At 34.7% G+C, this 26,166-nt stretch overlaps 1 protein-coding gene across 1 annotated transcript in view; it reads left to right on the top strand.

Moving 5' to 3' along the window:
• The window catches only part of SP3 (Sp3 transcription factor), a 54,993-nt gene that overhangs the window by 25,376 nt on the left and 3,451 nt on the right, over positions 1-26,166 (top strand). The window contains exons 5-6 of the mRNA XM_038584877.1: positions 19,267-19,459; positions 24,754-24,950. Of these exons, the coding sequence (XP_038440805.1) occupies positions 19,267-19,459; positions 24,754-24,950 (390 nt within the window). The remainder of the gene's footprint in view (positions 1-19,266; positions 19,460-24,753; positions 24,951-26,166) is intronic.

Below are 26,166 nucleotides of genomic sequence, written 5' to 3'. Positions count from 1 at the left end.
GTATATGGATTTCAAATTTTGGAAGATACTTAAAATTGTTTTAATATATGCTTTACATCAGTTCTCTTTCCTAAACACAGGTCATACTGTTGCTTTCCTTAAAATCTTCACTGACTTTTCTCTTGCCTTTATTTTTTTTATTTCAACCGTATTGAGGTATAATTGATCATGTAGATTGTACTCTATTGCCTTTATTTTATTTTTTTAGTATTTTATTTTTTTTTAGAATTTTTAAAGATTTAAAAAATTTATTTAATCATGAGAGACAAAGGCAGAGAGAGAAGCAGGCTCCCTCTTGGGGAGCCTGATGGTGGAACTCGATCCTAGAACCCCAAGATCACACTCTGAGCCAAAGACAGATGCTCAACCACTGAGCCACCCAGGTGCCCCTCCATTGCCTTTAAATTGAAGTCTGTTGAGTTCACAGATACTTAGAGATTTCCTGCTGTGCCAGATACTGGGGATACAAAGATACACTTAAAGTTGTTAATAATCTAACAGATTGGACCAGGGTTTCTCAATTTCTACATCATTGATACTTTGGGCCTGATGATTGTTGTGGGAGTCTTCTGTAGATTTTGGGATGTTAAGTAACATCCCTCATTTCTACCCACTAGGTCCTAGTAGCATTCCCTGCCTTATGGTCATGACAATAAAAAATGGCCTGAGACCTTGTCAAAGGCCCCCAGGAAGGCAAAACTCCCCCCTCTTCCCTTTGAGAACCATTAGGTTAGCAGACATATAGAGGAATGTAACATAACATAGCAGTGGTGTACAAACATTGAACTGTAGTACTTCAGGAGCAGAGAGGATTAACCTTCTGGTTGACATCATTAAAGGCTTACCTTAGATGCTTCCAAAGCCTTTTCCGACTCTTGCCTCCTTTAAATTACTGTTTAATATCACCCTATTTCCTTTGTTTTTGTATTATGGTTAATATGTTTATCTTCTTTTGGAATTCAGTCATTTCTTACTCATTCCTTATTCATTTCTATATCTGCTTTAGAGAATGAGTAAATGAAAAAATATCAGTAATACAGAATAAACATAGACTCGTGTGGTAATATATAAGGTAAATTTTACCTATTTTCTTCTGAAATAATTAACTTTGTTCAGATGTTTGGGATGCAGGGTACTTTATTTCATACCACTCTGAGTTGTGTGATTTTGTTAAATGTGTAGCTGTTCAAAGACTTTGACATTTAGAAATATGTTTCAGAAACCAACCTATAAACCTGTGGGCGGGGGGAAGCCAAGAGGAGCAAAAGGAATTTTAGATTTAGTAGTGCCTGATTTTGAGGCAGTTAAGAATTAAATGACTTTTATGTCTTTTTTTTTTTTTTTTTTAACACTGTAGGTCTTGTGTATTTTAAGAATAACATGGGAAAAGATTTTAAAAATGTAAGTTCTGTACCTTTGAGCAATACATACCGAAGTGTTTATGGATGAAATATTCTGTTTGGGGTTTGTTTCAAATAAATATGGAGGCAGTGTGGGTATAGATAAATGGAATTGTCCTAGAGTTGGTTGTTGACATTGGATGATGGGTACATTGGGGTTTATTATATTGTTCTGATTTTGTTAGAAATCTGAGGTTTCTTTACTAAAAAGCTTTTGGAAATTCAGGTCTCTTCTCTCCTGTTTTTGATTTAGGGGACATTTTGGATGGCTGAGTTGTGTTGGGTTTTTTGTTTTGTTTTGTTTATTAAAGAAATCGGACTTTAATTTTCGTATCAAGAATCCCATGATTGAGTTAGTGAGCCTTATTCATAATAACAGCTTGGACAGGATGTGAGAAATACTTAGTAGTTTCATACGTGTCAAGAAGTTATATGGTTCTATGAAAACCTTGAAGATGGATTTTGACTATTGAGTCTTATTTCCCTGCTTCCCTTCAACATGAGAAGATAATTGGTAAATTTTAGAGAATAGCCAGTCATACTAAACTACAATGAAGTATTCTTGTTTCTTTCTTATAGGCGAAGGAGGAAAACTAGATATATTTTTATAAATGCTTTTGTTGGGGCACTTGGGTGGTACAATTGGTTAAGTGTCTGACTCTTAGTTTCAGCCCAGATTGTAATCTCAGGGTTGTGAGATCAGACCCTGTGTTGGGCTCCATACTTAGAGTGGAATCTGCTTGAGATTCTCTCTCCCTCTGCCCTTACCCCTCCAGCTCATGCCCTTGCTCGCTCCCTAAAATAAATCTTAGAGAGAGAGAGAGAGAAATGCTCTTGGTGCTTAAATTCTGCCCAAGGAATAGTAACTAAAGCTCAAGAGTTTGAGAGGAGAGAGGAGTTCAGCAAGTTTCTTAGAGTGGAACTGTATTTAGTAAATAAGTTAAATACCATTTTTTTGGGATATTATGTGGTAAGAGAAGGTTGCACATTTTCATATTTCCAAGAAGCTTATAGATTTGTTGGGGGTATTTAAATCAGACACATGAAACAAGCTAATAATGTATGCCTATGTGCAATTGAGAATATAAATCAATGTAATGTTACTGATCGCGTGATACAGATAATTTTGTAGATGTTCAAAGAGGGCTCCAATTGTCAGCAAAGACCTTGTAGAGAAGGGATAACTTCTGTGGAGGAATCTAATTTGTATAGGTAAGAGAGATGAAGGGTAGAGACATACTAACAAGGCAAAAAGCAATGTAGATGAGAATAGAGGTAGCCTATCCAGGAGACAGTTTAGTAGCCCAGCATTTTCTCAAAATTGGTTTGTGAGATATTATATATTATTGAATAAGTTATGAAAATTAGCATATAAAATTTCTGAGCAATCTTGTGGAAAATAAACCTCTAAGGAAGGAAAGCAGCATCCTTTTTCTTTTTTAGATTATATATCTCAAGAGATTAGTATTTTGATGAGTTAGTTGCAAGGAACACTTTGGGAAATACTGTAATAGCATGAATAGAGGGCTTAAATGTTGTTTGGGGACTGGTGGCTGATAGGGCACATTTGGGTAAGACTGGGGAGCACTAACTATACTACTGGTGAGGATTTTAATATTTTTAACATACGGAGCCCTTGAAGGTTTTTGAACAGATGAATAACATGAGTTAATCAATTCTTGGAAGACTTCATGAATAGATTGGAATAAGGAAGGAATTAGCACTGAAGAAGGTAGGAAGCTATTTTAGTTATGCAGGAATAAGGTAAGGAAGTAGAATGCTAGACATCTCAAAAAACAAATCATAGGATTTGTCGATTAGCTGTTGGAAAGAAAAGATTAGTCCTTTGTTTTAAAAAAGATCGTATCATTGGCAGAGTTGGGAAGGGAAACTGATGTGGGGGAAGCAAAGGGAAAGCAGTTTTAATGGATTGAATTCATAGTTCTAGGTTGAAACGACTGTTGGTAGTAGAGATGAAATATACCATAGTGAGTACTCTAGTAGCCTTGATCCCTAAGTGAAGAAAGCATGCAGTAAACCCTTAGCTGACTTGTGGTGGACATGAATAAAAAGACCACTGAGATTTCAGGGCTTGCTTGCTACTACAACTTAATTTTGCCCTGCATATATAATATGGTAGCTATAGCACCTTGAGGCAGTTAAGCACTTAAATTGTGGATAGACTCAGTTCTGATGTGATTAAGTGTGAAATACAAACTGGACTTGAAGATTTAGTATAGAAGAAAAATAAGATTGTAAAATGTCTCAATAATTTCTATACTACTTGCAGGTTGAAATTAATTATTTTGGGTATTTTGCATATATTAAAATATTATTAAAATTGATTCCACTTTTTAAAAGTTTTTTATGTGTGGCTTTTAGAAAACTTAGACTTACATATGTGACTTGTATTATGTTCCTGTTGGGCAGCACCTATGTAGCCTATCCTGACTAAAATAAAAGTTAGTAACAGTAGGATATACATAGGGTACCCTAACAAAAAATCCTCAAATGTGGCTACCTTGGTTCAAGAATCAGGCAGCAAGGAAACTGACATTAGAGACTGGGAAGATGCAATGCAGAGAAGCATCTGGTAAAAACTTGCCTGCAGTAACTTGCGTTTGTAGTTTTAGGAAATGAAGTTGGAAAACAATGGTGTGTGTGTGTGTTTAAAGATTTTATTTATTTATTCATGAGAGACACAGAGACAGAGAGGCAGAGACACCGGCAGAGGGAGAAGCAGGCTCCATGCAGGGAGCCTGACGTGAGACTCATCCAAGGTCTCCAGGATCCCCTGGGCCAAAGGCGGCGCTAAACTGCTGAGCCACCCAGGCTGCCTAAAACAATTGTATTTTAATTGCTGTTGGCTCAATTAGACAAGATAGAGGAAATGAGCTAGAAAATGATTGGTTGATTGGCAAGTAGGAATGAGAATCTATACAGAGGTCAGATATTTGGGATTTATAGGATAGGAAGAAGCAACTGCTTTTCAGCTTCATTCTGTAAGAGATGAAACCGAGAAGCCTTTTGAGAAGATAATTAGAACTGTCTAATGGCAAGGATCGAAACAAGGTTATGACCATGATTCATTGTGAAAATATCTGAATGGATTAAGGTGACTCAGAGTAACGGTCTACGAATTCATTTTGTTTAGGGTAAAAAGACTAATAATGGTATGGATTCCCTACTAAAGCCAGGTAGAAGTAAGCCCATGGTACTCAAAATTAAGTAGAGAGAAATAGACACAGCCTCATGTGACAGGAAACAAACCTAGTCAGTCTAAGAGATGTATCTAGAAAAAAAAGCTGTGGTCTATATATTGGCACTTAGAAATGGCTAGAATCAAAAAGGTAAGAAGCCTTGTAAGTTTTTCAGGGACTTACAGAGCCAAAGAAACCACAAGCCTGAAAGAAGTGTGAAACAATTAGAACGAATTGAGATTTAATGTTCTTGGTCCCTGCCCCCAACCTTCTACCAGCAGGCTGAGAATTCTGTTTAGTTGAGGAGGCATGCTCTGTGTCCACTGTACTTGTCATGAGGAGGATAACAGACAAGGATAAACCTCTACACTGGAGGGTAGAGCTAAGTAAGAAGCACAGAGAACACTGTACTGAGAAACTCCTAGTTATCACTCAGAGCGTACCCTGCCCTCTGTGTGTTCAGCAGGGTTTATGAATTACCATGAACCACTGACTCTTGAGTCTCCTGTTGCCCCTCTTTTGAACAGGAGTGTTTTTGAACGGTTATACTGACCTCGTTTTTATGGCTATAGTTCGTTCCCTCATAAGTATGTCTGTCTATATGTATGTATAATTGTATATTTTGTATGTGTGGTGAGGTAGAAAGCTTGTTTTAGTAAATAGGTTTCTGTTAAGACAGGCCACATCTGGACATGATAGGTTATTTCCATATCATCCACAGATCCTGGTTTTTGAACTTGATGCTGTAAACTAAATGGGATTTTCATGTTATCTTCCGCACGGAGGGTACAGGTGTATTTCACTTGTAGGAAGGAGGATAAACTGAATGTTTGACCATCAAGGGGACTTGGGAGTTAGGATTCTTCATAAATAGTCCAGTTCTTTTTTCTTGACTTTTCCTGTCATGTTGAGGTTGGGCATGGCCATGTGTTTATTATGGCCAGTAAAACGTGAATGGAAGTTTAAAAAAGCAGGATGTGATTTACCACATTTCCTTTTACCTTCCTTGTCAAGGCAGTCTTGGAAGCATGTATCAAATAGAGTTTAGGTTTCTGAGGGACTGATGAACAGATCCCCCTCTGTCAACCTGAATTGGACATGTAAAAAAAAATTTTTTTTAAAGATTTTATTTATTCATTTGACAGAGCACAAGCTAGGGAGAGTAGCAGGCCAAGGGAGAGGGAGAAGCAGGCTCCCCAAGGAGCAGGATGCTCGACGTGGGGCCTGATTTCAGGACCCTGGGATCATGACATGAGCTGCGGGCAGACACTTAACTGACTGAGCCACTCAGGTACCCCAGGACATGTAAAATTAGTGAGAAATACATATTTCTGTTGAAATTTTGGGATTGTTACTGTAGCACAACCTTACTAGCCCAGGTTATAATTTTAGTCACAGAGGTGCTCATTAGAGGTTTGAATTGAAGACATTGGAATTTGAAGGCAAAGGAAAATGTACAAATTCTAAAGCTGCTGAGATGCAGCTTTGTGCTTTATAGTCCTTGTAGTAGCCAAGCCCACACAGTGACTAAGTGCCCTGTCACATAGGTGATATGGCAAAGAGATTATGTAGATGGAAGACAAAGGAAAAAATAGAAAACAATGAAATTTGTAATATACAGCTAAAAGTAACTGTTCAAAGTTATACATATATGGTTTGGTTTCTTATCTCTGATGATAGCAATTCAAATTAAGATTATTGAAAATACACAGTGTTGTAAATAGTGGGAAAAAAATAGGCATTTTTGTTTCTCAACGATTTATTCATTTTTAGAGTAAGAACGCGAACGTGAAACGGGGTAGAGGCAGAGGGAAAGAATCCCCAGGCAGACTCCCTTCTGATCCTGGATCCCCATTACCTGTGAGATCATTACCTGAGCCGAAACCAAGAGTTGGACACCTAAGTGACTGAGCCACCTAGGCACCCTGAAACAGGCATTTCTAAAACAGTTGAGGAAAGGGAATCTTTTGTTTAAATGGGGGATTCTCTTCTCTTCTCCTTTTTCTTTTTCTTTTTCTTTTTCTTTTTCTTTTTCTTTTTCTTTTTCTTTTTCTTTTTCTTTTTCTTTTTCTTTTTCTTTTTCTTTTTCTTTTTCTTTTTCTTTTTCATGAAGGGGCAGGAGAAAACCAAACCCAAACCATTATTTTTTCTAGCCGTATAGTGATAGCCATATTAGTTTTAGTCCAGTGGTAGAATAGAAAACCCTTTTCTCAAATAAAGTCTCAGTAGAACCCCAGTATATAAAATTGACTTTATGGGGCTGCTCTGATTTATATGAAAACCTGGGACCCTGCATATTCATCTTCTTTGCCAATGAACTTAGAGTTTATAGTATCCACTAAGGACAGTTTGATAGCTCCTAGGCTGGAGCAGGTATAGACATTGTGGTGTCTTTTTGGGGTTTGGGTCTCTTAGGAGAAGCTTCAGATTCTTTAGGCCTAATTTTTCCAGTATTCATTTATAGTTTTTAACAATCCTGGCTGATTTCCAAGTTTCAAACTGGCTTAGAAGACAGGCATTAGGAAGGATGATGGGTATGAGGCTTGGGAGATGGAGAGAGTTGATAATACTAACTAGAGTTAGGAAGGAGGCAAAAAAACAGGTATAAGAAAACAAAGATTAGAATTCAGGATTTATTTTAGTTGCAGTGTTCCAGGGCTTGTTTAATACCATACATTCTTTTAAATAATGAATTAGAGTCATTAAACAAAGATTAAATAATATTTTTAGGTTCCTGCTAAAACAAAGTAGATAAGTGTGTAATTAATTCTGGAGAGATTTCAAAATATGGTAACCTGTAGTTATCTCATAAACTGTCTTCCTAAACAACTCATACCCTGAAGGTTTTGAATTTTAGAAGTTTCTGATGTATTTTTAAAGCACTATACAAATAATTAAACATTGAAGTAGTAATAATACTCTTTTCCAGTGTTCAAGTTTTTTAAAAAGTTTTTATAATAATAATAATTATTAAATATTTTAATTATTTATTCATGAGAGACACAGAGAGAGAGGCAGAGACACAGGCAGAGAGAGAAGCAGGCTCCATGCAGGGAGCCTGACGTGGGACTCGATCCCGGGTCCCCAGGATCAGGTCCTGGGCTGAAGGCGGCGCTAAACCACTGAGCCACCCGGGGTGCCCAAAAGTTTTTATAATTAAAACTTTAAAAAGCCCCAGGTTATTTAAATTTGAGAAAAATGAGTTAATATTATGCTATATGCCATTGCCATTGTATTTCAAGAAGTAATGGTAATGATACATAATATCTAAAAAGCATAATTGAAATCTGTTCTGTGATTTGCTTTTTTTGGGGGTGGGGGTTGGGGGAGGAGGTCTGGGCAGATGTAGGGGGGGAGAGGGAATCTTAAACAGGCTCAGGGCTTGATCTCATGATGTTGAGATAATGACCTGCACCGAAATCAAGAGTCCAATGCCTAACTTACTTATTCCCCTGTAATGGCTATTTTTTTAAAGGAATGTTTTAAGAGATGATTGCAACCATTTGATTTTGAAGAGAGTTTTCTTGCAACATGAAATGAGATTGAATTAGTAATAAAATCCATGTACAGCTATTTTTTGCATTCTTGATGGGTAATGTAGATATGTGTGTGTGTGTGTATATATATATGTATATATATATGAACGTAGAAGAAGATATATTTATTGGATAGGTGGCGTGAAAACAATAGAATTTGCAAGGTGAAGTTAAACAAATCATATGAAACTTACTGTTTGCTGTTTTTGAATATTCCTTCCCTTTTGCTCATATTAGGCTGAAGAAAAAAAAATTTTTTAAAGATTTATTTTTTTATTTGAGAAAGTGAACCTGAGCGGGGTAGGGGCAGAGGGAGAGAATCTCAGCAGGCTCCTGAATTAGCACAGAGCCCCATGGAGGGTTCAGTCTCATGACCCATGAGATTGTGACCTGAGCCTCAACTACTTAGAACTAGAAGGGTGTTGGCTTATGGCAGGGATAGAATATTTAGGTGGTAAGGAGGTAAACTTCCTGTAGGATCCAGTTTATGTTATGGTCACAGTTTTGAATAAAGAGCAATGTTATATACCTCAGTTTAATTATTTAATATTATTCATAATATGTGACTTCAGTTCATCTTAAGTTGTCTCCAAAAATTGAATCTACTTTTAGGATGAATGTTTGGTACTATTAGGATTTGAAAGTGAGAGTTGTGATAGCTGCTTCTAACAAATAATTTTCTTGCTGTTTCTTAGCAGTCGAGGATTATTGGGAACTATCATCTTTTTTGGTATTTTAATCTGGGGAAGTGATGGAGACAACTTTATCTTTTTAAAAAAACTTCAGAGTAACTTTAATGTAGTCTTTTCTTATCTGAAGGAGAGAAGAAGACTAGTCTCAAACTTACGGGGAAGAGAGGAGCCCTAGGAAGGAGTACTGTCTGCAGTAATATCTTATATTGATGTGTGTCATCCTTTATAGTTATTCTGAACTTCTTACCTGTGACACAGGTTTTATCTGTGAGGTTCCTAAAATGAAGTCCTCTATGGTCGGAAGATTTTTTCCAGATTTCTTTTATTGTGGTAAAAGCACATAACATTAAATTTACCATCTTGACCATGTTTAAGTGTACAGTTCTGTAGGGTTAACTATACACATACTGTTATGCAACAGATATCTAGAATCATTTTACAGAACTGAAACTCTGTATTCACTGCTCCTCACTCCTTAGCCCTAAGCAACCACCTTTCTACTTTGTTTTCATTAGTGATTTTTGACTACTTTAGATACTTCATATTAGTAGGATCATATAGCATTTGTTCTTTTGTTAATGATTTGTTTCACTTGGCCTATAATCTCAAGATTCATCCATGTTGTAGCATGCAACAGGATTTCCTTCTTTTTAAAAACTGCACAGTATCCCATTGTATGTGTATATACAACATTTTCTTTATCCTCTCCCGATTTTAAAAGTCCTGTTAATTTGATTTGATCAAACTACAGTTAAAGTTACATATTCATATGTTGGGAGGCTTACTTCAGCTGCTATCCCTGGGAACAAACCCTGGTACAGAGGTGATTTTTACAATCCTTGCAGTATGTTTTGCATAATTCTTTGTCTTATGTCCTGGCTCTGTCCATTTTCAATTATGTGACTTCTAACTACTTAAAACTGCCAACATTTGTTTTCTTTTCTTTTTTAAAAGATTTTATTTATTTATTTGACAGCACAAGCAGGGGGAGTGGCAGGCAAAGAAAGAGGGAGAAGCAGGCTCCCTGTGGAGCAGGGAGTCCAATGTGGGACTTGATCCCAGGACCCTGGGATCATGACCTGAGCCGGGGACAGACGCTAAGCTGACTGAGCCATCTAGGTGCCCCTAACTTTTGTTTTCTTATTTATAAAGTAGGGGAATAAATATTAAGTGCTTAGAATGGTATCTGACAACTGGTAAATCTTAAGTGGTGGTTATTATCATCATCATTATCTGATGGAACACTGCCCTCTTAACACGGAGACTTAATCTAGTACTTCAGATATTAAATTGAATATTTTACTATTTACCGTGTATTAATTGTAAGTCACATGGCCTTTTTCTTTTATATTTGTGGTGTGGCTATAAAATGAGGTCTTCTATAAGGTCTATTAGAAAATCACTTATTTCTAATTGTGTTTACATCTGTGTGTGTATATCCTATAAAAGCTTGTATTGTCTAGATTTACTAGGATGAATAATCCTATGGTATAATCTCCAATTGGGTAGAAAAGCTTTGAAGATAATTTGGAAAACTGCTATGAAAAAATAGAAGGGAGGATTTAAAAAAGATTAGTTGAGATGAAAAATTAAAGATTAATTTTAAATAGGGGGAAGGGAGCTGTCATAGAAGAAAAATGATCCAGATCTGGTTTGAGGGAGGAGATACGGTTTGTGGGAAAGAGATTGCTTCGTGTATATATATTTTGTTTATAATAGGTAAAGGAAGAAAATTTGGTTTTATAACTTTCCCCTAGAGTGTTAACTTCTTTTGAGTAAGTCAGCAAGGTTATATTTCTGGGAATCCATGTCTGTAGTTTAGAACTATCTCCTTGACAGAAAAACTGGAAGAAAAAGGCTTGGTAGTTCTGATATGTCCTTAGGAATCTGAATAGTTATGAATGTAAAAATCTAATTAAAATAATATATGAGAGCTTTTAGGATTATCCTATAATTTTGTTTAGTGATTTTTTTTTTATGGCAGGTGAAACTGATTAAAGGGAAAATATAAAATAAACTTTAGAATCAAATGAAGTAATTTCATCAGGGCTTAAAAAATTGAAGGCAGAGAATATGAAAGCCTTTGATAAGACCAACAAAATCCTAATGATATGCTATTGATAAAGGAGAATATCTCATTTTATCAACAGAACTGTAATTTGTATTTATCTAATGTTATTTAAATTAAATATGCATATTCTAGACTTGATAAACCAGTTAAGAATGTATCTTAAATATTCTATTAGTTCTATTGATAAATAATTAGCCAGTTAGTCTTAGGAGGAAGCATTTAGCATTTTCTGATAATATTTTTAATAGAAATCTAGGCATGAACTGAGTTAATGCTTAACTAATATTGATTATACAGATTACCGTTGAGGCTTTCATTAATTCCATGTCAGCTGTGTTTATGTTACATATGATATGCCTGCTTTACTCCTTCACTTTTTATATGCTTTTAACATACTGCTGCATATTGCTGTTTATATATGCTTGAGTTAAATGGATTTATATTTTCCAGTTTTAACTGAATAACCTTAAAAGTGGACAAGTGGCTTTAATATCAGTAAATTGACTAGAAGAGAAAATAGAAGTAGTACTTTTTTTTTTTTTTTAAGATTTTATTTATTTATTCATAGAGATGCAGAGAGAGAAAGAGAGGCAGAGACACAGGCAGAGGGAGAAGCAGGCTCCATGCAGAGAGCCTAACATGGGACTCGATCCAGGGTCTCCAGGATCACGCCCTGGGCTGCAGGTGGCCCTAAACTGCTGCACCACCGGGGCTGCCCCAGAGTAGTTACTTTCTATCTGTTATTGATAACACTGAATCTTGCCCTTTTTTTGTGTGTTGTGGCATATTACCTAATATTGAGCTATCATAATTTTTTAAGACATTTATTTGAGAGAGATAAAGCATGTACCCACAAACGGGGGAGGGGCAGAGGGGTCATGACCTAAGTTAAAAGGCAGACAATTAACGGACTGAGCCACCCAGGCACCCCTGAGCTATCATAATTAACAAAATTAAAATTGTTTATCTTCTATATGTATTTGTGTTTTATAATATTGTATAATCAATTAGAGTGTATATGCTTAATATTTATGGGGTACATAGTCATAGCTTTACTAATAGCAGTGCTGTATAGTCAAAGACTTGGAGATCCCTGGCTGGCTTTATCTTTCTAATAAAAGCAGCCAAACTCTTTAAAGTCAACAGTGCTATTTAGTGGTGGCTGTGGGAAGTCAGTTTCATCTAAACCTTCACCATACTCCTGTACCTCGGGGGTTTTGCTTCTATCATATTCCTTCTCCTTTTTTTTGCCATTTCTTTACTTAATGTGTATTAATAATATGTTAAACTGTATCTTTCTCTCAATTTTGTGTTTGTCCATAAGCTATGCCAGAAATTTAGTCTGTGTAACCATATCACATGAGTGTGTTTGTGTCATGTGTATTTCATCATTTAAAGTTTCTGTTTTCCTTCCTTCAAGTCTTGTCCAGATATGTAGGTAATTTTTTTCATTTCTGTATCCCTTTGTTTTATTAGGGTAGGCCTTGAAACCAACCATAAATATGAGACAGTACTGTCATATACGAGGCCAGATGAAAAATTTGAACATTTTGAGGTAGAGAGTAAATATATAATTTTTAAAAACTAGTAGTGTTTATAAAGTTCTTAATGTGTGTGCAAGTCTCCTAAAAATTTCTATTTACAGCACTTAAGTTTTTTGCATTTAAATTGCTTTCTCTTACATACCCAAAGTCATGTTTAAGCATATTCATTTTTTATATTGCTAGTGTATATTATACATGTATTGCTACTAGACATGTTAAATCTGCTTTTGTTGGCTAGGTTAGGAATTTCACTGACATTTTTATAATGCTTGCTTTCCCAGCATAACTCTTGGGAAGTGTTGTATATACTTGTTTCCAATTCATCTTCCATTCTTTTGAATCTATTCCAGGCAGGCGTGTGTCTTAACATCTCTACTGCAACAGCTTTTGTCAAGATCACCAGTAATTACCACATTTTTACATCCAAAAGTCATTTCCTAGTCTTCTTTTTACTTGACTTACTTACCAAGCATTGACACCTCTGATCATTTCTTGAAATGATTGCTTTACTTGCTTTATGGACACTAGTTTGCTCCTGTCTTACTGCCTGGTTCTTTTTAATCTCAAATTTTTACTTGTTAACTTTGAAATGCCCCAAAGTTTCTGCCTATCCGCACTCCATTCCAGGTCACCTTCAATAACCAACTATATATGTTGATGATGTCCAAATTTATAACTGCAGGCTATACTTTTGCCTGAACTCAAGACCCATAAACTGCCTGATTAGCATCGTCATTTGGTTATTTCTTTGGCATCTCAAAACTTTCATATGTGAAAATGGCACCCTGATTGGCACCCCCCCCCCCACACACACACATACACACAGTCTTTTTCTATTTAGTTTACCCTATCTCAGTTAATGGCACAGGACAGTTATTTAACAACCCTTTTGTTAACCCTATTAGCAAATGTCTTTGACTCTACTTAAAAAATACTTAGTGACCAATCCTTACTACTCCTTATGAACATCTTAGTTTTAGGCCACTGGCATCTTCTGCCTTGGTAATTATATAATAGCTTCCTAATTTAATTAGTCTTCCTACTTCTGCCTTTGCCTCCCAACAGTCTCTTTAGTGCAGTATCCAGAGTGATCTTGAATTTATTTTAATAAAATATAACTTAAATTATATCACCCCTCTACTCTTAATCCCTTGGTGGCTTCTCTCTTAATGAAATGTAAAGTCCTTATAATGGTCTACAAGGTATTATACAATGTGTAACATCATATATAATCTTATCTCAACCTCGCCTTCCATATTTTTTACCTTTGTGATCTTATCACTTACTACACTTTATCCATATTCATTTCATTCTAGCCACACAGGCCTCCTTGCTTTTCCCTGAATATATCAAGCAAACATTTAACTTGCTTTTCCTTCTGCCTAGAATACTTTCCTCCACCGCACTTGATCCTTTGCCTCTAGGCAGTTTTCTCTGACTACTCTAAAACAGTCAGTACTTTACTCCTTTTGCTTCCTTGTCTCTCTTTACCATTTTTTCCCATAACATTTTATCACCTAAAATACTGTGTATGTACTTACTTGTTCTGTCTTCTTCCAACTAAAAAGGAAACTTGATAAAGGTATGAACTTCAGTCTTGTTAATTGTTTTATTCTTAGAACTAAAAACAATGACTGGCACATTGTGGTCACTCACACACTTATTTGAGTAAATAACATTGTATTCTAAACTTTAATTTATGGACTTAATTTTTGGAGCACACTCCTCTTAAGGGTTTTGTTTTGTTTTAAATTCCTGTGTTGGGGGAAGGTGTTAAAATTGATTACATAGGAACTAGAGAGGAAGCCACAACAAAAGAAGTTGACACAGAATTCCTAAGTAATCTCCTGTAGATTACTTTTAAAAGATTTATTTAGAATAATATTTAGATTGAAGTATAGTTGAATATAAGTATATTGAGTGTAAGTACTTATATTGAGTACAGTATGTTGAATCACATTCAGAAAAATGTAAAATCATGTGTATAACTTGATGAATTTCCATAAAATGAACACCTAGGAAAAATTACCACCCAGATCAAGAGAATGGGATATTACCAATAACCCCGCAATCTCCCTATACCTGTCATTACCCCTCTTAAAGGTAGGCAGTCCCCATACAGTAGTTTCATTTATTGTTTTGAGCTTTATGTAAATGGAATTTTGAGAGGGAGAAAACTCACGCTTTTTGTTTAAAATTATGTTTGTGACATTTGTTTCTGTTGCATATAGCTTGTTAATTTTCATTGTTTTCAATTTCGTTGTATATGAATAAAAGTATCATGATTTATTTTCTGTTCCAATACTAGTGGATATTAGAATTGTTTCGTTTTAAGGTGAATTTTTATACTTTTGGCGTCGTGTATATGCATTTCTGTTGGAGTAAAATTGCTTGAGATATAGAGTATATATAGGTTTAGTTTTAGAAGATATGGTCAAAAGAATTTCCAAAGTTCTATTGATATACACACCTCCCAGTAGTGTAGAAGGATTTCATTTCCATTGCTTTGTCAGGAGTTGGCCTGGTTTGTTTTGAATTTTAGCCATCTTGGTAATATGTAGGATATTTCATTGTGATCTTAATTTTAGTTTTCCTGATACCCAATAATATTGGGTACCTTTTCATACTTGTATGGGCCATTTAAAAAAATATTTTATGTATTTATTTGACAGAGAGATAGTGCACAAGGAGGAGTGGGAGAGGGAGAAGCAAGTTCCCTGCTGAGCAGGGAGCCTGACATGGGCTCTATCCCAGGACCCTGGCCAGGATTATGACCTGAGCCAAAGGCAGAGTGTTAATGGATTGAGCCACCTAGGCGCCCCCATAAATAGTAGATTTCTCAGAATAAGTGGGTACCACATGTAGGACATTAATAGTGCACAGTAAAAAATATTTTCCTATCATCTACGCTAAGATATTAAGGAAGATGTAACCTTGACTGCCTAGTACCAAAGACTTATTTTAAGGTGTCTATAATTAAATTGGTATGCAGTTGGCAAAGGGGAATTATTTTGGATTTATTGGATTAATTATTTTGTTAAGGTTCTGAAATACCCCAGATTGTGTATGAGCAAGTGAAGTGATAAAAATTGGTATAACACTTGTTGGGAGTTAATCTATTATTTTTAGTGAGCACTTTGTAGTCCTGTCCCTATGAAATAAGACAGAAGGAGCATAGAAAAGTAGAGGGCAAAATTTTTCCAGATTATTATTACCTACATGGGATGTTCCTCTTTAGGGAAGGTTTGTTCATTTAGTTAGATTGTGTTTTTTGAGCACTTTGAAGTGAAGCATTCATTATCTCAAGGGATGTATGAGCCAATAAATGTAATTCTATCATAAGCATGTATAGAGGAGGTGATATTTGAACTAGCCTTGAAGAATAAATGGAGATTAATTAGATGAAGAAGGAAAGAACTAGGAAACAATCTAGGTAAGATGCACACGTAAGACCTGACATTGAGAAAGGGCTTATGTTCTGGAAATGATGAGAATTTTAGTGTTTTTAATACTAAAGCTGGAAAAGCAGGTTGGGGCCAAATTGAGAACATTCTTGAATACCAAATTAATGAGTTTAGTCTTTATACTGTAGAAAATAGAGAATTAGTATAAGTATGGTTATCAGGAAAGTGCCATTAGATTTTTATTCAGGAAGAAAATTCTAGAAACTGGAGAAGATAGATTGGCAAAAGAAGATGATGAGAGACTGGGAATGAACTGACAGGAGTAACCTAGAGTTTGATAGTTTGAGAAATGAGCTGGTTTGTAATGCTGTAAACCAAAGGGGGTTGCAAGGAGAAGGTTTGGTAGGTAGACAGGTGTGTTCAATTTACATGTTAAGTTTTATGTGCCTGTGTTGTATTCAGATTCCGTAAGAAAGAAAACTAGAATATGAGTATTCATGTCTGTGACCCATTGTTTAAACGGATTTTGTAGGTTCAATAAGAGAATTAGCAATAGGAGCAGGAATGTGCATCTCCTCAGTCAAGTTGCATTTCATTGCCCTCTCTCATCAGTTGCTTTTTTTGGTTCTGTGTTGTCTGTAAATCTTTCTTTGGTCTCTCTAGACTCCTTATCCATTCTTGATATCTGTATTTGTCCTCCTTTTTACCTGCTGTCTTATCACAAATAATGTAAGATGAGCTGCTTTAAAAACATCTGATAGAATTCCTCATTTTTTAGACTTCAAACATATCCAACTCTGGATATGTGATATCCTTATACTGTGTCTTTTATCTAACTCATAAAGCTAGTACTGTGCGATATTTGTGCAGGTACTTAAATATTTTGTCTTAGTGATGCAAATGGACATCTGATTATAAAGGAACAGAGGTCAGTCAGTACTCATTTATGTTGTGTATTTGGAGGAGCTTTATACATAGTCTAATTCTCATCCTTTCACTAAAGAATGAGAAACCAATTTTCCCTTAATTTCTGGCCATCGAATTCTCTTTGGGTCTGGAGACTAGTTAGTTCATGGCATATAGTAGCTAATTATGTACTGGATGAATGAATGTGCGTGTATCTTTTCTTACCTCATGTAATAAAGGGAATCGTGGCTGTGCTCCATCAGCTAAACCTGTAAGTGCAGTGGCTCATCATCCACTCCCCACTTTTTAGGAATTTCAGTCCTGTGTTTTCAACCTCTCTGTAGTGGCTCTTTCTCATAAGCATTTAAACATGTTCAGGTTTTTCCTGTCTTTTTTTTTTTTTTTTTTTTTAATTTATGATAGTCACAGAGAGAGAGAGAGAGAGAGAGACGTTTTTCCTGTCTTTAAAAACAAAACACTCCCTCCCCTTAACTCTCCTTTTTAGTCCCATTAAGCTACTGTCCTAAGTTTTTGTCTCTCTCAAACCAGACTTCTTCTTCTTTTTTTTTTTTTAAGAGTTTATTTATTCATGAGAGACACACACAGAGAAAGAGAAAGAGGCAGAGACACAGGCAGAGGGAGAAGCAGGCTCCATGCAGGGAGCCTGACTTGGGACTCGATCCTGGGTCCCCAGGATCAGGCCCTGGGGTAAAGGCAGTGCTAAACCGCTGAGCCACCCAGGCTGTCCTCAAACCAGACTTCTTGAAAAACTTAACTGTACTTATTATTAAACACTTTCTTACTTCTTGCCTATGTTCTTAGTTTCTTCATCTGCAGTATTTGATGTTGACTACTTCCTTTCTTTCTTGAAACACATCTTTCCTTTCTTTGATGTAGCACATTTCCTGGATACTAATTTCCTTTGCAGATTCCTCCTCATCTGCTATTTTCTTTTCTCATCCTATTTATAATTCTGAAGTGACTAACCTACTTCTCTGGATGGACTCCATCACTGAGATTTTTTTTTTTTCTTAAATTAACTTATTTTAGAGGGGGCCAGTGCATGTGATCAAGGGGAGGGGCAAAGGAAGAGGGGAAGAGAATCTTAAACAGACTCCTTGCTGAGCGTGGAGCCTGATGCAGGGCTCAGTTTCACAACCCTGAAATCATGATCTGAGCCAAAACCAAGAGTTAGACACTTCACCAACTGAACCACCCAGCACTCTTGTATTGATCATTTCTTTATCTCTAGCACTTCTTTTTTTGAACTCCAGAGCTGTAGGTCCAACTTCTTTACTTGTATGTCTCATTAGCAGTTCAGACTCCGTGGTCTTGAACCTTGAACCCATTAATTTTCCTTCTTTCCCTCTACTTAGGCCTTCTCCAGTATTTCTTGTCTTAGTGAATGGTACCACTATCTACCCTGTTGTCCAGGCCAGACTGATCTCTCTTCTTCCTTTTCTCCCTGATTCTTAGTTGTGGTTATTCTGATAAAATAAACTAGTTTTAAACTTTTTGAGGCATTTTTAAATTTATTTTTATTTTTATTTTTTTGAGGCATTTTTTTAAATTGTTGGTTATATATTCTAATTTTCATTAGTTTAAATTCAGAACTTACTGGACACATTTTTTTAAAGACTATTTTTACCTTACTTATTGGTGACTGATATAGACCTAAAATAATAAAGTTTCTGGTAAGATTTTTAGTTTACATTAATCAAAATAAAAATCTGCAAGACTTTGTTTTACCAAAGATGGTTATATTCAGTGATTTGTTCTAAATCCTGTATTGTTTCTTTAAAAAAGTTTTCTGAGATGAAAAAACGTCTTAGTTTCACATAGAAAATTATATTGTATTATTACTGATATAAACAAATGACATAACTTCCTGCCATGTCCACTCTAACCTACCATTGCATCCTCATTTTTGCTTCCCAGTCTGGTTTGTAACATAACTCCCTGAAAACAAACTGTCTCAAATTTCTGTACCCTCTTCCACAGTGATATTATGTCTACTATAGATATTTTAGTAATAATTGACTTAATTTAAAGCTTAAACTTGTAACAGATTCAAGTGAATGATCCCTTCTTTTGCATTTACATAGTACCTATAGATAGGGATGATTGATTAATACAGGTTATGAAAAAGAAGTATAAGGCATTAGAATTTGTTCCAATCTGTATTAACTGTTGGATTTATTGACTCGTTGGAAGTTTCAGATTCCTTATGACTCAACTTGCTAAAAAAAAAAAAAAAATTTACTTGTTTTCCTTAATTTTTTAAAAAGCAAGCTTTCATGCTTGCTTCATTTCCTTTTTGGCTGAATTCTTTGATATTTAGAATAAAAGAGAAATTGTTTTATAAGAATAAGTCACAATAAGGACCAATGGTTATGTTCCACAAACATAAGTTTTGACTTTTACATAATATTCACTTTACCTTAGAGAGGCTCAGTTCTCATGCTTTTTGGGCCAGTGGGCTGCTTCTCATCTGTATTTGCTTTTTTCTTTAGATATTAGGATCAAGGAAGAAGAACCTGATCCTGAAGAGTGGCAGCTCAGTGGCGATTCTACATTGAATACCAATGATTTAACACACTTAAGAGTACAGGTGGTAGATGAAGAAGGGGACCAACAACATCAAGAAGGAAAAAGACTTCGGAGGGTAGCTTGCACCTGTCCCAACTGTAAAGAAGGTGGTGGGAGGTATGCACACATGAAACATACTTTTTTTTTTTTTTAAGGCTGCTAATACCATCATCCTAATTTTTGAAATACTGCATGCTGTATCAGTTATGGGAAATTATTCATTACATGATCATTTTGTGTGTATGTCTGTATGAGTGTGGCAGGAAAAGTTAGAGAACAAAAATATAAGATAGAATTTTCAGATCTAAATGCCTTTTTAAACACTAAAGTTTCTTAATTTGCCTTAAAAAAAAATGTAACAGATGCCATTTAATAGACCCATATCAGAAATTAGCCTATTTGCAAACCAGCAATGAGATTTGCCTAAATACAGATAAAAAGTTGATTTTTAGCTTGAGAATAGCAATTATATAAAAATAAGAAGTTCAGAAATAGTTGATAAGCATAAACATTTTCTATTTTCAACAGAAATGAACAATAAGCCTTAATGATGGAATTTTTTAAAAAAGTGGAACTGTAGTATTTTAATTCAGTGCTTTAAAAAAATAAACGTTAAGAGAGAATAACATGACAGGAAAAACTAAAAACAGATCACTGATTTTATGAAATGTGAATGGATGGGTTAAGCTTAATAATTAAGAACTTGAAACTCAGATCATATTTAAAAAACATAAAATCCAGCCTTATGTTGATTTTTAAGGAACATCTCAAATAAATTGGCACAGGAATGTTGAAGATAAAGGGATGGGAAAAGATTTATTAGGCAAGTTAATAAGACTTGGATAACAATGTTACTATTAGGCAATGAAGGATTAAGGGGAAAATCATCAAATGGACAAATAGGGGCAGGTTTTTAAAAATAATACCATAACTTTGAAATACATAGAGCAGGAACTGCTAGAACTCGAAAGACATACTGATCAAATCCTCCTGGTAATAGTGAAAAGCCTTAACACGTCCCTCCAAGAAATGCACTGTTGAAGTAGACAAAATATACTATTAAATTGGTTAATGAGCTTGATCTGATGGAAATAGAGCCTTTCTATCTGCCTTTGAGTTGGTGCTGTTGGTTGATTTGCACACTGGCCAGCCCATTCGCAATGATGGTAATAATGACTAATAACTGCTAACATTGAGAGTTTTTAAGACAGTCTCATAAGTGAGGCACAGAGAGGTTGAATGACTCTTATGAGCAACACGCAAGTGGGATTTGGGCCCAGTCTTACTCCAGAGCCTTAACCACTCTACTGTACTTACTGCTTCACAAGCAGATTTGCTTTTGCATCTGATCCTTAGGTATTTGTATTTAATGGTAATTATTTAATTGTTTGAAACATTATTTATTCTTTGAAATGTTTTGATCAATTTAAATACGGAATTCTGGTAAGGCAATAATGTTTCTGAAATTTATTCTCCTTTTTAGAGGAACTTTTAAGATAAATTATTCATGAAAGTCAAATCTAAGTGAGGGTCAAGGTTTGGCCTATGTTTTACTTACTCATTTTCTTGAAAATGAAAATCCTTTAGATTTGTGTTTATTAAACTAATACATGCTCATAAAAATTCAGAAATATAGAATAATATTAGAAGAATACCAAACTTCTATCCCACAACCAGATAACCATTATAACATTTTTGTATATATCCTTCCAGACTTTACATATCTTTTAAAGTGGAATCATCTTATTCTTACTGTTGTATGTGTCTGCTCTTATTTTGGAAATTTTTGTGACCATATTTCCAAGTCTATATAGAGTCTGTATCAATTTTTTAGTGGCTGTTATGCTATTGTATGGATGCATAAGAATTTAACATCTTTTTTGAGTTTATTATTGTCATTCCAATCCTTACACATACATTTTTGCGCATTTTTCTGATTACTTCATCAGTGTAAGTTGACAGAAATGAAATTGTTGGATCTGTATCAAGTTATACTCCTACCAGTGGTGTATGAAAGCATCTGCTTTTCCACACCCTTGCCAACAGTGAAGTTCACATTTTTTAATAGCTTTTTAGGGCTGACAGATGAAAAATAATTCCTCATTATTGTTTCATTTATTTTTGTTATGTTGTGAGATTCATTTTCTGATATATTATTTTACCATTTTAAAATTTCCTATGTGAATTGTCTTTTGTGAATCTGTTAAGAATTTGTGTGTTTAACTGTCATATATGCAGATATTTTTTCCTAGTTTTACATTGCCTTTCAACTTTGTCAGTGGTTTGCGTAATGCATTAACACAAGTAAAAGAAGAATTCCACCACTTAAAAGTTTGCAAACTTTGTTTTATGCACAGGATTTTTGGTTGGTCAGTCTTTATGAAATACTTTACCAAAAAAGACTTAACTTTTATTTTTTTCTAGAACTTTGAGGAGTTTGTTTTTTAAAAAACTTATTTTTTTCAATCAAAGCTGAAGTTCTTAAGAAAAAACTATATTATTTCTTAGAGCTCATTTGAACAAACTTCAGTTAACATATATGTGATAGACACAGTTGTATCATTGACAGTTGTTGATTCTAATTAATAGAAGCATAGCATATAGTAAATCCAGAATATTCCAAAGTGTTCAGCAAAAGTGAAAATAGGCAGTGCTTTAAAAATTAAAAAAAAAATTAAAAAAAAATAGGCAGTGCTTTAAAATTTAAAAAATTTTCCCCTTCACCTATATTCTTTTTATATGTGTGTATATGTATGTGTATATATGTATAAAGTGTCATCTTTAGAGAACAAAATTTTGTTTACCTCTTGAGCAAGGTGTAAAAGATAGTTAAATATTTAAAAATTGTATTCATCTGGGCATTTAACCAATATTTATTAAGCATAACCAGCCTTCAGAAACCTTTTACTCTAGTGGGAGAGACACATAATTTTAATAAAGTAAAATAAATTATAAAAGCATTATTGTTATGTTGGTTTTGTGTGGATTAAACATCAATCCATATTTTAAAATTTTTCTTCTCTGTCAGCATTTCAGTTGATGTCTCATTTCTCCCATCCCAAACAAAAGAAAGTACTTGATGTACTTAACTTTTCTTAATTTCCATACTGAGAATTTAGCTTTACTTATTCTGTGTCACTCTGCCTTGGCATTGTTTAAGTTTAGGCAATCAGGAATAGAAACTTAAAATAGTTTTTTCTAGGTTGTATAAGAGTTATTAGTGGTCTGATTATGTGAATCAAGAAGAAAACTTATGGCTAAATCTTTTATTACCGTTTTATTTGTTGAGAAAGTTCTCTTCTTTCATTTCATATGCCATAAATCCATATCTAGCATATCTAGATCTTGAATAAAATTTCCTTTTTAAACAGAAAATTGGACCCAGGTATTGGGTTTTTCCCTTAATTACATATATTTGTGTGCATCCTTGTCCCCATTTTTTTTTTTCCTTGATGCCTGTCCCATTTTCAAATAGTATTTCTTGTTTTCTCATAATTCAATTGAAAATATCTTTCCCGGGCTTTTTGGTTCTTTGAGAACCCAGATTCGTTACTGTAATTTGTTACAGTCTTGTGCTTTGTTAGTGCTCTCAAGCTAAATTTTGCTAAGTTAGTAAAATAGCACTTTCGAGTTTATAAAAGCACATCAATTCACTTGAGTGGTATGCTTATTAGCATATAGGAAAAAAGTCATGAGTACAAGAGTGAACTGAATTGGGTTCTCTGTGAAATTGCTATGGTGAACACAATGTGTAAAATTGGTTTGTACACCAATAATCACAAACATCGCTTTTTCTTAGGGCTGTTTAAGAATAAAATAAATTTTAAAAGCTAAATTAAATGGAAATACTGGCTTTGGTTAATACTTTGGCATTGCAGGTGAGCCAGAAAAACCTGTTTCACTCAACTCAGCTCTTGGAAGAGAGTTGTAGAAATTGGGGGTGGACTGGAGCAGGAACTAGAATTGTGTTAGATTATGACGTCCTTGCCCTTAAGACAACAGCATGACTCCTCCTTGTCTTTACTTATGCTATTCCTCTGCCTGGAATGCCTTCCCTCCTTTCTATCTAAATCCTACCCACCTCTTCCACGAAGCCTTCTCTAACTACTGGAGCCCACATTGATGTCTCCCTGTTCAGAACACCTATGGCATCTAACAGCCAGCACTGCACCGTTTAGCACTGTTTGTCCTATGGCAATTTCACATGCTACTGAGTGTGAGTACATTAAAATATAAATGTGGGGAAATATGCATTTTTCCAGTAAAATTTGAAAAACAATAGGTATATTATATAAAGGAGGATTTGCAGGCTTAAGGAAAGTTTACAGGCTATACCTATACTGTGAGATTGGGGGAGGAGGGGAAGTCGGGGGTCTTAAATGTACTTTTTTTTAATCTCTGAGAAACATTGCAGAGTTTATATGATTTTGACAGTGAGTCTAAAGTGTCATGTTTTTTATAAACTCATTTATTTTTTATTCAGTAACTAGCCTAATTTTTCTTTCTTTTTTTTATAGCTTGAATAATAACATTTTCTATAGTGTTTAATACCATTTGAATATCAGTTCTGGAATCAAGTTTTCTTCTTGCTTAGCCTAAAATACTGAGTTCATTCATCTAAGCACATATCTCCCAAACCTTATTCTTGGTATCAAATACTAAAATGTAACAAATGTCAAATTTTGCGCTGTGGAGAACTGTATTTTATTATATCTCTGATGTATATAGTTTGGGGTATTTTTGCATGGTTAATATGAAGAGAATTTTAACTGTAAAGATAATTTTGATTTATATTTATTTCATATAGTGCTAAAGGAGCTGAGATAATAGGTTTGTCTAGATTTTTTTCCTTTGATTTGTCTCCAGGTCAGTGTATACTTAGGATATGGCTATACAAATAAATGAATAAATATGCTTAAGTCATTTTAATTTAAAGTCCGCTTAAGGTGCCTGTTTTTTAATTGTACCTGTTACTAATTACGCAGTCATTTCTTGGTTTTTATTTGATTTTTAAATTAGCTGACATCATGACTTTGAATAGACCATTTAGTTTCTTATACAGCTAACTTAATGTGCATTGGGCCTATGCATTGAATTTGTGAATGGTTCTGACCAAATAACAAATAGCTTTATTTATACATTCTTTATGAAATGTCCTTTTAAATTATGTAATTCTTGAGCATATTTACATTTGGACAGCAATCACATTAATTCTGAAGTAAAAGTAATAAGCAATACTTACATGTTTGAGACATACATTTTATTTAAATTGATTTTAAATGGTCTTGGTTTCTGATTGACCTCATGGTGATAATGTCTTCTATATTCAACACAGGGTTGTAATGATATACGTGGTAATGTTTATTCGAGTATTTTCATAGAAGTATATATTATTCTTGTGTGTTTTTTAGAGGTACCAATCTTGGGAAAAAGAAGCAACACATTTGTCATATACCAGGATGTGGTAAAGTCTATGGGAAGACCTCACATCTGAGAGCTCATCTGCGTTGGCATTCTGGGGAGCGCCCTTTTGTTTGTAACTGGATGTTCTGTGGTAAAAGATTTACTCGAAGTGATGAATTACAGAGGCACAGAAGAACACATACAGGTTACTAATATTTACTTCTAACGGACAAAAATAAATGATAAGGCTACATACTACCTTGAAGTTTTTTTTTTTTTTTCTTAGCATACCTTACTAATCTGGATCTTTTAAAATATGACTGGTTACATCCAATTGTTATCTTAAGTAACACCAATTTAAAAATAATAATTCCCAATAAGCCAATATGGTTTCTCTTCTAAAATAGCGTTTTATTTTATGTGGGCTTTGGTTAGCTTTTAACATCCCACCCCCAACCCCCTTTTTTAGTTAGCTTTTTTGTTTTGCTTTAACATTGTTTAATGTCTTAGGGCACATTTATGCTATTCTTATTTGTTAGGTTAACATTTTAAAGATTAATTATTTTCTTTTAGAGTGATAGAGTCCAGGGGGTAGGGAGGGGCAGAGGGAGAGAATGTCTTAAGCCGACTCTTTGCTGAGCTCAGAGCCAGATGCAAAGTGATCTTACAACCCTGAAATCATGACCTAAGCGGAAACCAAAAATTGGCCACTTAGCCAACTGTGCCACCCAGGCACCCCTATGTTAACATTTTAGATTAGTTGTCTCCTTTACTTTTGATCTTTCTTATTCTTGTTCCTCAATACTACAAGAATAATTGATTTTTTTTGATAAATTCAAGCATTCCATCTTTTAATATCTGTGAGATAAGCAAAAAACATTTCATTGAGGAATAATTAAGGCATTAGTGATGGAAAGACTCTCTTCATTTAATTGTTTCCACACAGTATTGTGTGATTATGTGAAATGAGCCTAGAGTGACCCAACTAAATCCTAACTTAATATATCTTAGAGATGCTTTCCTCCTGCTACCATATAATGGTCAAGGTGTTTGAACAATCTGTGCTCAACACTGAAGAATTGAAAAATATCTATTTGTAGTCTCTAGAGAGCTTAGAAGGAAAAAGCATGGTGAAATGAAAGGCAGTGTCGGTTTTGAAGTCTTCTAGATCTGGACTCAAATCCAGGTTCTCTGTTAGATTAGGGAGATAAACTGTCTCTGCTTTCACATCTACATTGTGTTTAAATATATAAAATAACCTATGAGGTATGTATTAATACTTCATAGTATTATTTTATGTCTCACTTGTCAGGTATGGATACGGATGAGCTTATTAACCTCTTTGAAACTGTAACAATGTAAGAAAGTAGAGTATGCTCAGAGGCAGAGGTCATTATTGCTTGCGATGATAAGACATAAAT

The sequence above is a fragment of the Canis lupus genome, chromosome 36 (genome assembly GCF_011100685.1).
Source record: "Canis lupus familiaris isolate Mischka breed German Shepherd chromosome 36, alternate assembly UU_Cfam_GSD_1.0, whole genome shotgun sequence".
Classification (NCBI taxonomy): Eukaryota; Metazoa; Chordata; class Mammalia; order Carnivora; family Canidae; genus Canis; species Canis lupus.
This window is presented reverse-complemented; position numbering and strand designations above follow the sequence as displayed.